This window comes from Glycine max, chromosome 2 (assembly GCF_000004515.6).
Source record: "Glycine max cultivar Williams 82 chromosome 2, Glycine_max_v4.0, whole genome shotgun sequence".
NCBI classification, from domain to species: domain Eukaryota; kingdom Viridiplantae; phylum Streptophyta; class Magnoliopsida; order Fabales; family Fabaceae; genus Glycine; species Glycine max.
Window position 1 is genome coordinate 2303301 of NC_016089.4, and position 14390 is coordinate 2317690.

General features: G+C 32.7%; 2 protein-coding genes across 4 annotated transcripts; both read right to left on the reverse strand.

The window, feature by feature from the left end:
- Window positions 1–479: 479 nt before the first annotated feature.
- LOC100801656 (uncharacterized) lies at window positions 480–4013 on the reverse strand. 2 transcript variants are annotated; one of them, XM_003519216.5, is made up of 4 exons: window positions 3656–4013; window positions 3362–3506; window positions 2215–2523; window positions 480–840 (listed from the first exon to the last, which is right to left on the reverse strand). In XM_003519216.5, exons 1-4 carry the CDS (start codon window positions 3742–3744, stop codon window positions 724–726), a joined length of 660 nt encoding a protein of 219 aa, XP_003519264.1. In that variant the 5' UTR covers window positions 3745–4013; the 3' UTR covers window positions 480–723. The 2 variants fall into 2 exon arrangements, with proteins under 2 accessions (XP_003519264.1, XP_040866467.1); XM_041010533.1 differs by lacking the exon at window positions 480–840 and adding an exon at window positions 953–1249 and having other exon boundaries at window positions 3656–3877.
- A 2154-nt stretch (window positions 4014–6167) lies between these two features.
- On the reverse strand, window positions 6168–11582 carry LOC100775587 (putative disease resistance protein RGA3). Of its 2 annotated transcripts, XM_041010168.1 has the most exons (3): window positions 7086–11582; window positions 6769–6862; window positions 6168–6542 (listed from the first exon to the last, which is right to left on the reverse strand). In XM_041010168.1, exon 1 carries the CDS (start codon window positions 11425–11427, stop codon window positions 8773–8775), a length of 2655 nt encoding a protein of 884 aa, XP_040866102.1. In that variant the 5' UTR covers window positions 11428–11582; the 3' UTR covers window positions 6168–6542; window positions 6769–6862; window positions 7086–8772. The 2 variants fall into 2 exon arrangements, with proteins under 2 accessions (XP_040866102.1, XP_014619948.1); XM_014764462.2 differs by having other exon boundaries at window positions 6769–11582.
- Window positions 11583–14390: the final 2808 nt, after the last annotated feature.

The following is a 14390-nucleotide window of genomic DNA, read 5'->3' on the forward strand; positions in this document are numbered from 1 at the left end:
TTTTATTAGAAACTTTGATAAAAAAAAAATATTAAAAATTACAGTGAAGAATATTAAAAACGTTTTTTTAATAAAAAAATTTCACTTCTTATTCCTTTAGCTACCTTCAAGCATTGGCTAATTTGCCTTATAAAATTATGTATATAAAAAATATAAATTTAATTAAATACACAAACAATGTAATTTTTTCCACTATTATTCAACATACATTGCCATGTAGAGAAATATTAACAATAAATTTTCTATCAACTGAAATTTATTAAAAATCATAATTTTGAATCTCACTTTTTATTTCAGTTCTCCTTCGTGATTTTATAATTTTCATTAAATTTTAACGATTAGAAAGAGGTAATTGAAGGAGTATCTTTAAAATGTATCCTTGATACTTTTCTTACGATATATAATAATTGAAGAAGTATCTTTAAAATGTATTCTTGACACTTTTCTAATAAGTTGATACCATAAAAATCTTTACACCATTTGAGAAGAATAAAAAAAATATAAAAAATACTTGTACAAGAAAAGTTCTGACTTGTTGAAAAAAATAACCTAAAAATCCTCTGTTCCAATAAATTAGCCAAAATTGACCCAAATTATATGGCTTCAAAATGCAATTAATTGAGTAAAAACTACAAAAATACAAAAGGAGGCCACTAAATACCAACATTTACCCTATTACAATCAATATGGAGTAAAAATGTCATCATTCATTAGGCTTCAATTTCAAAATCGAGAGTTGTTCTGACCCCTTCCTGCTACATAACCAGACATGGATGCGACCTTCTTTTTTCTCAAGTATATGATTGATCCACTGATTAGTAAGAAAAAAATCACCACCCCCTGTACAGTGTGTTGAACATAATAGCATGAATATTTTAACATAAAACCTTGTTTATCATATGTTGTTCAACTTGTTAAATGAAGATTATGTAACGGTCATACAAATCAAAGCTTCACAAATTTGGACACTGGTTGCATTATATATTCTCACATCCATGTAAACACAAACTCATGTTTAAATCCATCATTATAAGTTGACAGAGAAAAAAAAGTACAAGGAAAATAATGGAAGCCTTCAGAAAATTGTTATACTAACTTCATTGTCTATCTAAGAACTAACAAAGACAGAGTAACAATCTCAAACACTACATTTCCATTGTATTTTGATATTCAGGGATATTAGATCCTTGGATGCTTGTGGAGGAAAAAACTACGTTGAACCTCATAGCTGAGGCAATTTAGCATAAATCTACATGAAGCAAATCAGCAATATGTAGCAAATGCTGACTGAAGAGAATAGAGATGAATCAACGAGGATTTTCAGATACCAACAAACTAACAGTACAATAAAGCAAAACGCTAGATGAAAGAACAAGAATAACATGAAGCACTCAGTCTCCTTATAATGCCAACTCAAGCAGGATGGATACCTACTAAAATGAGATGAAGATAAAATCTTATGGCACAGCACATGGAAAATCATCCGAGGCTCCAATATCTACCAAATGAGTACTAATATAAGCAAATGCCTCATCCTAATTTGTGAACCCAACTGGACATTTGCCAAGCACTTCATGATAGTTACTTGAGTGCTTACGGCTCACACATGGGAAAACTTACCACATGCTGATAGGAAACTATTTTCCAGTAGAATCTGAAGAATGTAGCTCAAGGTCTAATTAATAGCACTTTGCTTTGCTAGTTCAAACATTTACCACTAGACCCTCACATTAAAAGATGTTGAAAACAAAGCTTTTCTAGCAGATCAACTCAAGATAATGGTGATTATTTGTTGATTTATTATGCATATTAATGTCACACACAAGACCGTGAGCCTTGGCACTATGCTGAGGTTTTGCCTTGTGATGACGAAGTCACAGATTCAATCCTAGAAACAACCTCACTACTTGCAGGGATAAGGCTGCATACATCAACCCTGTCAATACACCACAAGGTGAGAGCCTCAAGCATTCAACCCTCCTTTGATTAATGCCACACACATGCTTTGCAAGTACACAATATTCCAAGAAATTTAGAGAACCAAATACTTAACGAAAGCTGACAACACATACACAAGTTAATTCTTTAATGTGGATATATTGTTCAACAGAATAATAAACTGCACACCATATGATTTTGTTTTTCCAAGCAACCAAGTTCAGAAGCTACTGATAAACTGTAAGAATAGGAGTAAACTAAAAGCTGCAAAATTACCTCAAAATTAAGCACCGACAACTTCTCTTCATTAACTGGGGTTATACAGCTTCTGTAAGTGATGTAAGCCTGTGAACTATTATCTGAAGACGATGAATCGTCCACTAATCTTCTATGTGATTGTGAAGGATTGATCTCTCCAGCGTCATGTGACACTTTATGAGATTCTGCAATACCATCAGAAATTTCCAAAGACAACCGACCTTTTTGAGACTTTGTTTTCTTTGCATCCTTTGTTGAATCTTTAATCTCTAAACATTTGAATGGAATTCGGTAGCCAGTCTCACTGCATCGATATTTCTCATCACCCTACAACCCCCAAAAAAAGCTTGCAGATAAAAATAAAGAGAATAAACAACTAGGTGAAAAAATATCATGTAGATCACAAAAAGGAAGACCCAAGCAAACATGCAACAGAGAGCTTATAAGTGCAATCCCAAACATAGACATGAAAAGAGGGCCAACAAAAAAAAAAGACATAAAAAGAGGTTTAAATCTTTTAAAAGCTTCACAAACTTCTTTGGATTAGGAAAACTCCGTATTATGAACTTGAATCCTATCAATATGTTTAAAAGCTAGGCTTCATGAACAAGTCTTACAAACATATATAATCTCCTCAAATGCCTTATGTTGAAGTAATCCTAAATCAACAAATAACTCAACAGTATACAACAGAAACTATACTCAGATCTATATTCATAGGCTGTTCATACATCTCATCAACCTTCAATTTTACACTAACACAACTTGATGATCTGGGAGTTTTAAGGTTGGCTTAGTGGTTGAAGGGAGAAACGGGGAGGGAGAGGTCGTGGGTTCGAATCCGTTACACTAACGAAAACTAACAAACTAAAAACTAGCATATGCTGATAAAAAAAAAAAAAGCTTGATGATCTAGCTAGCTGCAAAATGGAATAACTACACTTATGCGTTCAATTCTCTTTCAACAATAGTAGTAACACAGCAAACAATAAAATGCTTTATACTCAAAACCTAGAATTCAAACAGAAATGACAATACATAAATAAATGGAAACAATTTCTCGGTATCAAATCCCTATTCATGAGATCCTAGAGAATTGAGAAACACTACAACTAGTATAAGATCGATCAATCACCAATTTGAGGGGTTTAAAAAAAAAAGGAACCTTCTCAGAGTAGAGACAGGGCACACAAGGACCCGAAGGAGTACATTCAAAGGTAACGTTACTTCCTGAGGGCTTCTCTTTGAAACTCAGAAGAACTCTGCGGCGAACCCCATTTCCATGTTGAGTCTCTTCGCTGTTCCAATCCCTGCCCAGTTCAAACAAGGTGCAAAAGATTCCAACTTTAAGGTAAAACTAGATCGAAGCAACTTTATTTATGGATCATCAATCAGGAACTTAAGATGCGCCCTTCATAATAAAAAAACCCCATAGATTCAGAGAGAAATTGGAGCTTACGTTTGCTGCCCTGAACCGCGAAAGGGAGTTATCGCGAAGAACAACAACAACAAGAATGGAAGAAACAATTGAGAATTTGGAAATTTCATTGCTTACTCAGTGTCTTTCCTCTTCTCTCTTTTTCTGGATTTGAAACCTGGAATGCAAGCAATAATTCTGTTTTATTTATTTATAATTTACTGTTAAATTTACTTTGTTGGTCTAAATGATTCTCAAAACATGTTTCATTAACACAAGTTCAGAAAATTAGAGATTAATCTTTTTAGATGAAGAGTATTCAGATTTACTTGATGTATTAACTTTTTTTTATCTATGCTCTTTTATATAAAAAAAAAAAAAAAACTTGATTAAATTCTGCGCACATACTAGAAGATACGATTGTCAATTATATTGATTTTTTTATAATATATTTATCTCAAAAAATACTTAGGTAAATAATGCTATTATTTTACATTGTATTCAATTCAGTCAAGTATTTAAGTAAATGATGTTATTATTTTATATTCTATTAAGTTTTTTTTCAGATGAAAAAAAAAAAGGATATTAAATTCTTTCTGAAGTTACCATTTGTCAAGAGCGGTCACTGTTTCGTTCCAAATAATATTATCATATCATTCTTCTCTTAACTACGCACAGCTTCATCATCTAGATTTCTGAGTTGATAGGCTCAGCATGGCTCCATCATCTCACTTTGGTATCTTGCAAACAGTTTTGCTTTTAAAATATAAAAATTCTTGTGTGAATTTTTAATTTTACAAAACAATATTTATTTAGTTTGTTTAATTTAAAATAAAAATAAAAATCAAATCAAATCAAATGATTTTTTATAAATCATGGATTAATAGATAACTTTTTAAAACTACATTGTCCAAAATGCATGACCCCACAATCTTAACAATTAATTTAAAATTTTAATTGTTTTAACCGATAGAGAAAAATTAAATATGTTTTAAATATTATTGGTTTAAATGTCACTAGACTTAATCCTTTAAAGTCTCGTATTCGAGTTTTTTAATAAAAAAATGTAAATAAGAAAGTAGATCCAATTAAGTGAATATTTTGCATTAATAAAATAATTAATAAAAAAATATTTTAAATCTCTATAAATATTGCTCCTATTGGTTTTATTTCTTGCAAAGTTTTTTATAACTTTTATCCTAACATTATGTTAGTGTTTTATTAATAAAAAATATTTTAAATCTCTATAAATATTGCTCCTATTGGTTTTATTTCTTGCAAAGTTTTTTATAACTTTTATCCTAACATTATGTTAGTGTTCTCTTTTTTTTAATCAGTAGTGTTCTTTAGTTCTTATTGTTAACTTGCATTAATTTGCTTACTGTAAATTATAACTTTTATCCCTAATTATTAGGAATGAGAGAAATGAACGATAGTTTTCAAATTTATTCAATTCATTCATTGATCAAAGTATTACAAAAATGATATATTTATACAAAGATAGAAAATAACTAACTTGAGTAACCAACACTAACTTACTCAAATAACTTCTAGTAACTATAACTTGAGTAACCAACTAACTTGCTCAAATAAATTCTAGTAACTAACTAAATTAATTTTATGTCTAATACCCCCGCAAGCTGGAATGTGTTGAAAACACTTCTAACTTGGAGAATATAATACATCAACATTAAAGAAGAAAGATAAAAGAAAAAAGAAAAAAAAAATTGAAAACAGGAAATAAAGCGAAACATGTCGGAAATACATTGATCAAAATAAAAACTTCGAGAAATCTTCGACGGCTTCCAAGAGTCCAAAGCAAGCATCAAAGCTTGTTGGCAAAAAAACTTTGGTGAGGAAGGACAAGAAATTGTAACCAACACGCTCGAAGAGGTATCATAATGCGGTGGCATAAACGAGCACCGCAACCGCTCCACGCCAATTCATCCACAACACCACATCAGCAACTAAGCCTTTGCCGAAAACACGATGAAAGGATGAGAAACCAGTTATATAAGGACTTAATCATCAATGACATCCATGGCCATGAGAGAAAAAAAAAGAACCAACCAGGCATCCGAAAGGTTCCCTTAAAAAAATGATTCATAAGGGGGTGACCTACCCAGTTATATAAGAACTTAATCATCAATGACATCCATGGCCATGAGAGAAAAAAAAGAACCAACTAGGCATCCGAAAGGTCCCCTTAAAAAACAATTCATAAGGGGGTGGCCTACCCAGTTATATAAGAACTTAATCATCAATGTGAACCACCCGATGTGGGACTCGCAACACGCCCCATCGAGTCAGGGCTCGACGCCACAAAGCAAGGGCTAACAGCACTATCTACACCACCGGGTAGAACCATAAATAGCTTCAATAGGAAGCAAGAGACACGGAAGCAAAAACTTCTGATACCATATTAGGAATGAAAGAAATGAACGATAGTTTTCAAATTCATTCAATTCATTCATTGATCAAAGTATTACAAAGTTGATGTATTTATACAAAATAGAAAATAACTAACTTGAGTAACCAACACTAACTTACTCAAATAACTTCTAGTAACTATAACTTGAGTAACCAATTAACTTACTCAAATAACTTCTAGTAACTAACTAAATTAATTTTATGTCTAATAGGAAAACAGATTGACTCTTGTGGCAACTATATCATCCAATAGTCCAATAGAATAACAACCGTTGTAACGGTTTCAAGATCAACAATTTCTATTCTTTCCCCCAAAGAAGCACTAGAACTCAAAAAATAGCTTTTACCAATACTTGCCAACAACATATACACAAAAAAAATAAAAATGCTTTGGTTTGTAACAAGAATTTATTACAGAATTTAATGTCTTCTAGAGGAAGATGTTGATTTCCTTTTCGGTCATCTCGAAGACATGGTCTCTTGCATCAGCCATAGCACTCTGTATATGAAGTATATAAATCCATGGAAATAAAATAAAAGTTAAAATTGGGCAAAAGCAATAGCAATAGCACAAAATACACCAGCTGCCTAAATTGATTTGGTGGTATTGAATTTTAAGGCATCTGCAATGAACTCTGCTCCATTTCCCCCTATCTGTAAGTATTCTATGTTACAAATCAAAGTTATTACAAACAGTTTACATGTAAAAGATGGTGACAAGTTACCTGGCACCAACCAAGCTTAAGCATTTTTATGTTTCCATGAAACTTGAGAACTTTAGCCAATGCCTTGGCTCAATCTGGTCCAATGGGATTATAACTAACCAAGAATGAGATAAAATTTGTGTCAGGGTACACAAAAGACAAACAACAGAACAAAGACGAGAAACTAAATAACAGTTTAGGCTTATAGTGGTAATAAGTAATAACTATTCTGGTAATCACAATTAAAAAAAAAACAAAGAAAAAGAACAGAACAGTACTAATAGCAGTGAAATGCTGCTTAATTAAGGAACATGGATATTTCAAAATGTCTACTCAACTAGAGTCAGATAGATAAGTTGTATTGGATATCCAGTAGCTGAGCTAGACATGAGAATTTTATGTGTTTCAAGTCATGAGGGGGTTAATACTACAGAAAAATTAAGTGAATGTAAGAGTAATAGAGCTTCAAAGATTGAAAGGGAGCAAGGCCTTTCCAGTGAGACAAGAGGCGCTGCACCTGCAAATCATATCAGATACTTCTCGAACTGAAAAGGCATCATATAGTTTTTACTTTTTTGAATTTTGTGCCAATACAAGTGAAATATTAATATACTATAACAACTTTACAATACTAAAATTCTATAATTCTAGTTGAGCCAATAAGTTGACTCAAACTCAAACAAGTTCAATTATTCCATGGTGAAAAAATGAGTCAACTAGCTTGGAAACTTGGCTAGATTTGGGCAAATTCACATAAACTCGGTCAAAAGCATGAGTCTGCCAAGTTAGCTAGTCTATGTGAAGGGCAGATATATGCCCCAAAAATTCCTAAAACAGAGCTGTTTTCATAGGCTTCCTTGATTTTTTTTTCTTCCATTCTGTGTTTTCCTTATCCCAATTAGGACTGCTAAAAAAACTATTTTTACTAGTTATATAAAAGTAGTTATAAAACTATAACCATTTGCCTCATTCACAACATGCCCCTTCCTTTCCTCTCTTGCATTTGCTTCCTCTGGCGACCACAACAACTCCTTTGAAGAGCCTCCAGGCTGAGGTGAACCTATGAGGATCATGATCTAAGGATGAACCTATGAGCCGTAACCACCATGACCTGCAAAGGCTGCTACCTCCTGTGAAGTCTGAAACTGCAATGAGTAAACCAGGTAACCTCTTCTCAGACAGCCCTCTATGTGAACATGATGCCATTCCCATCTGTTGCTCTTTCATTTTGTGTCTGGACATGCAATATTAGTCGAGAACTTCAGAATCTGAGATCATTGTGAATTGGGATACTTGATCATTGTGAAGGGATATCACTTGTGAAGTGTGACAATTGATCACTATGAAGTTGGAATGTTTGGATACTTATAGTACTAATCTATGGTATAGTATTTGTTGCATAGTTGTTACTGTGTATACAAAGGGAAAAGGAAAACACAAGTTTTCTTATGTATGGCAATATGGACCTACAACTACCAGGCATCAATCCTTCCCGGTCTACTTGTAGACTTAAAAGAGACACTGAAGAGGACACACATGGTTATTTCTGAGTATACACATCATTTTACTATTCAACTTGTTGCATATACAGAAGTTGAATAGAAATTTATTTAGACACACATGGTTATTTCTGAGTATACACATCATTTTACTATTCAACTAGTTGCATATACAGAAGTTGAATAGAAATTTATTTAGACTTATTTTAATCTGTTATTAATATTAAATTCCACCCAGTCATCATCTAGTTTAAACTATTTTTGAATATTAGAACTCGGGAGCTAACAGGAAAGAAACAATCGGATATATAATGGGAAATGAAACAGAAGAGAAAATCGTAAAATGTATGTCTTTCTTTGAAAACTTCAAATTGTAAAGTTTGGTGACAATAACAAAATTTATTCTTGAAAATTCTAAAACTCTAGAATCTGTTGTTCCTGTAACTATGCTGGATATATACACTTTGCAAAAAGATATTAAAAGTCCCTCATGGAAGGAATATGATACACCTGCACTGGAATTATATTATTCATCGTCATGGTCTAATATGGGGAATGTAAGCTTCTTCAACTCAGGGCAAGCATCAATCGTCAATCGTTCTAGACTGCTAAGGTTTAGGCTAGATGGAAGACACGTCAACTTGGGACAGTTTACAATAGTCAATTTGCGAAGCAAGGGAAGATTTTCAAAGCAGTTGGGCAAGGATTCTAGGTTTGGAAGATCAGATAATTCTAACTCCTTCAAGGCAGTCAAATGTTGGAAAGCCTCATGCAAACCTTCCACCTCTCTACAGTCATGAATTGTCAAATGGTCAAGACAAGTTTGGCATTGAAAACTTGCCAACACATTTAACTTGCAACACCTTACAATTACTAATTTCTTGAGAGAAGGACTAGAAGACATCCACTGTGGGAAATAAGCACCTTTATATCCTAACACGGTCAAACTCTGAAGTTGTTGGGTATCAGGTTGAAGCGCTTCAAGAATCTCCTCCATGTTTTCTTGTAATTCAGACTCTTCATTTCTATCCCATGACAAAGACAATCGGTTCAATTGCTTGCTTGACATATTGGCCTCTTTGGCGTCCAATACACTTTTAACTTTTCCCATATGCTTAATGTGAAGACCTCCTTTCAGCTTCAGTGGTCTTAATTCTTCCAAAAGGAACCCTTTTTCCTTGCCAATATAGTAAGTGGATAAATTCCTTAGGGAAGTCAACTTTCCTATCCAAGGAGGCAAGCTTGATAGTTTCCAGCAGTTATTCAAAGATAGTTGTTGAAGGGCCTTTAATTGTATCAAATTATTAGGCAATTTTTGCAGATGATAACAATGGTCTAGTTTCAATATCTGCAAATTCCACAATCTACATAGCGATTCTGGAAGAGTAACGAAATGTCCCCCACAAAGATTCAAGTACCTTAGATGTTTTAAATCACCAATTGAAGATGACAATTCTTCCCTTTGTCCCAACCAAAGCACCCGCAAAGAATGACATTTTAATATATGAGAACAGAATTGGCTAGTATTATACCAATTTATATAGGTCCTCAAATATTTGACTTTATGCAACTGAATTGGATTAATGGCTTCCTTGGTATGATCTGAGAGATGATGGATTCTTTCGAGAAAAGTAGTTGCACTATTGTCTTTTGTAATGCAACAAACATCTTTTGCAACAGATTGTGCAAGATCATGAACAAGATCATGCATCTTGAAACTTCTAACTTTGCCAAATTCATCTGTCTTGATATCCTGAAAAAATGATCTCCAATATAATTCATTCCACACTCCATCACCAACATCTTCAGCATCTAATATTTCATTAGATGAAATGAATCCATTAGCCATCCAACATTCAATTAAATATTGTTTTATTATTATTTCATGTTTGGGAAATATTGCAAGATGAGCAAAACATTGTCTTAGTTTTATTGGTAAGTTCAGGTAACTTAATCTCAAGACAGGCATTATGGAGTTTTCATTGTGTGGTAAATTCCAAAGATTGCTTTCCTTAACATGAAGCCACTCATTTTCTTTTCTTTTGAAGCGTAAAATTCCTCCTAGTGCTTTTATTGCAAGAGGCACTCCCCCACACTTCTTTACTATCTCCTTCCCTGCGACAACAAGCTCTACTTGTTCTTCCTCATTTGGTCCAAAGACTTGGTGTTTGAACAATTCCCAACCTTCATCCTCGGATAACATTGATAATTCATGAGGAGGCATTGTTCCCATGATTGTTGCAACCTTTGGAAGACGAGTAGTGACCAAAATAGAAGCACCATTTGCCCCACAAGCCAATACACGTTCAAACTTCTGCCAATTATTTGGCTTATCATCCCACACATCATCCAAAACAAGCAAATATCTCTTTCCTCGAAGCAAATCTTGAAGTTTCCTTTGTAGCAGGTCTAGATCCAAATTCTCGCAAGCCTGCCCAGATGCTGCTTCTATTATAGCTTTTGTCATTCTATTCAAACTGAAATCTTCAGAAACACATACCCACATTCTTATCTCAAACTTGTTGATTACCATCTTATGATTAAAGATGAGTTGGGCAAGTGTTGTTTTTCCAAGTCCGCCTAGACCTACTATTGGATAAACTAATAAACTCTCAGAATGATAAGCATCAGCATTAGCCATCAAAACGTCTACAATCTTTTTTGTATCTTCTTCCCTTCCATAGACTTGTCGTTCACTGATGATTGAGCTAGTTTGGCGCCACTCAATGATTCTAGTTCTCTCTAGAGCCGTCTTAGTCAAATGAAACTTCTGCCTTTCTTCTGCAATTTCATCTAATCTCTCAGTTATCCTTTTCATTCTCTTGGCAATTTTGTATCGGAAAACAACATGCTTGGGATGAAAAGAGGATAAGCAAGAGCATTGTACCTTGTGTGATTGACCAGACTTGACTCCTTGGTACTCCAACCCCAATGCTTCATAGGCACACTCGTCCAAGATATCATCCAGCTCGTAAGCTGCTTCTTTTAGCTTTGGCAGCCAATCCTTTATAGCTTCGTCTGAGAATTGTTTCTCCACAGCATCTTGAAGGGTAGCCTTGATTGTAGTGAACATGCTGCGAAGCTTTTTCATGTCTCGATCGAAATCAAGGAATAATCCCAGCTCTTTTTCAATGAGAGAGCTCAACTTTTCGAGTGCAACTTCAAGAACTGCCTCCGCCATCTTCCAAGTTCTAACTCACAAAAAGAGAATGCAGGAGAGCTTCAAAAATGGCAATGCAATGATATCATCAAGTGAGAGATAAGATTAAAAAGCAAAGGAGAGATTTTGGGAAGACTTGGGAAGTCAACAAGGAACCCACACAAATAAATGTATTATTGAAATTTTTCTCAAGTTGCAAGTCTCTCACGTAATAGACTCGTGATAATTTATGGTCAATGTCCTGTTTCCACCATTCATTATTGATTCTTTTCTTCCCTTTTATGTTTTCCCTATCACCTTCATGACAAATTTCTAATTTGTCTTATTCACAAATCACAACAAGCTTCCTCTGACCTGCTTCTAGCGACCACAACAACTCCTTTCGCTGAGAACCTATGATGACCACGATTTAAGGATGAACCTGTGAGATGCAACAACTGCAACTGTCTGTCATGTCTGAAAATGCAATGAGTGAACAACATAGCCTGATCTTAAACAGTTCTCTGCGTGAACATGATGTTATTCCCGTATGTTACTGTCTTATTTTTTTGTCTGAACTTGCAATATTAGTTGACAACTTCAGAATATGAGACCATTGGTATATAATAGGAGTGTTGGCTTTGTCTCAGGTTTATCTTATTCTCATTTACCACTTTATCAGTTTGTTATTATTCTGTTTATCAGTAAATTTGAAAAGTTGTTACTGAAGGGGTTGCTGCACTATATATATATATATATATATATATATATATATATATATATATATATATATATATATATATATATATATATATATACTGCTGTATCAAACTTATATTCATAAAATTATACACCTTTTTTTTTTCTATAGATGGTTGATCATTCTGAATCGATATCACTTGTGAATTTTGATAATTGAATATCACTATGAAGTAGGAATGTTGGATATTTAATATTTTATGGTATTTTGTTTGGATATTGTAAAAGTGCTTGTAGAGAAGTTTTTTTCGAAACTTAGAATGTCCTTAAATCATTAGCATACTGTTCCAAAATCTGTCATTGATACTGCAAGTTCCGTAGAAAGGAAAAGAAAAACATGCTTGAAAGGTTCATTGATAAACTATCTACCACCGCTAAGAGAAAGTTCTCGACGAGTTGGTCTAACAACAAAGCCCGCGTTAAACAGAATACCAGTATCCATGCATCATAGATTGAAATGCAGGCAACGATAACAACTACAGAGCCATTGAATTAAAATAGGCAAAATAAAAAAAACACGGGAAATTAAGCATAGAGATATATAGAATGACAGAAGTAATGTTTAGAAAACCAGCCCAATAGTTGAACATGTCACAATACTGATTTAAGGTTTAATGGTCTAAGTTGAATTGGTGTCAATTAAATAATATATTTTCAAAAAAAATAATGATATATTAAGAAATATTAAAAAAATAGCCTAACATTCATTCATTGCATAACATTAAAAAAATTATGCATGTAAAATGTGTTCAACCAATATGAAGATTTTTGTCTTAAAAATTATACATATATTAGCATTCAAAATTTATATATTAAAACTAACTAGAGTATCTTATCTTTTTTAATTTTGTTACAATCTTCTTTTTATTTTCTTAAATTAAAAAAAAAATCATATACTTTTATTACTACAAAGAGTCTAATAAAAAACAAAATAATAAAATGTAAGTGATTAGTTTTATTTCTATTTTGTCTCAATCAGTATACTTAAAGTTCTCTCCTCCACATGAAAGCAAATAGTTTGTTTACTCCATTTGATAACAAGTATGTACGTGCTGCACCATTTTTTAGAGAAAATATTATAAAAAAACGTTGCTGTAAAATAGCCCCGTGTTGTCGTGCAATACAAGTCCCACATCGAAGTACACCAAAGAGAGAATGCATCGCTCATCCTTTATAAACAGGTTGCGTGAAAATCTAACGAGTCTTTCTCTTCTTATGAAAGGATATCAGCTATTGTTAGGAGAGTAGTTATTGGCTATACACGGAAACGATGTTTTTGTTGTGTAACACAAATCCTTGTATATCTTTTTTACTTAAAAAAAATATAACGAAAATGTGATTCCAAAGTGGATTCATTCAAAAAAAAAAACACACATTCAAGAAGGAGGGATGTGATGGGTTTGAACCGAGGATAAAATGATATTTTCTATAAATTTTAAAAGTTGATAAGGGATTAGGAGTCAATAACAATTCTTGTAGGAACCAATAGTAACTTCCCCTATTAGTCTTGTGTTGTAACCAATTTGTAAGGTACACAATTTACTCTGTAAACACTGAACAGAGAAAAAACTCTCAGGAAAGGATATCAGCTGTGGATGCCAGATGGGAATAGTGAGCAAATCCAAAAGCCCATTTTCAATGGGCCACAGTTATATGTAGACTTGGAAAGGTTACTTGTTAGGAAAGTTTTAGTTTTAAAAATAATAATTTGAGACTAATTTACACGTGTTGTAAACTAGTATTTCCTCCATTTTAAAATGACTAGTATTTTAAAGTTTTTTCACACAGATTAAGAACAACAATATGTCAACAATTTTACTAATATGTCATTAATATCATTATTCTCTGTAAATGGCATTACTTGTAACTGTTAGGTGATTAATAAAGGTAGTTGAAAAATTGATAGACACATTGGGCTGAATTTGGAATGAAAATGTTAGTATTTCATTAAAAACTGAAAACATCAATGTAGAATTTTTTTATGCTAAAATATAAGTCCAATTGAAATGAAAGGAGTATTTTAATGTATATCATACAAGATAAATACTTATTTCTATATAACTATAATTATAATAAATAAATATTTTAAAATTTAAAATTATATTATACTTAAATTCATAATAAATTATTATTATTTATTTGTGTATAATAATAATTATAATTCATCACAACTAAATATTTTTAAATATATAAGTTAAATTTATAATTTTATAATGAATAATTTAAGTTGTGATATAAGGTTATTT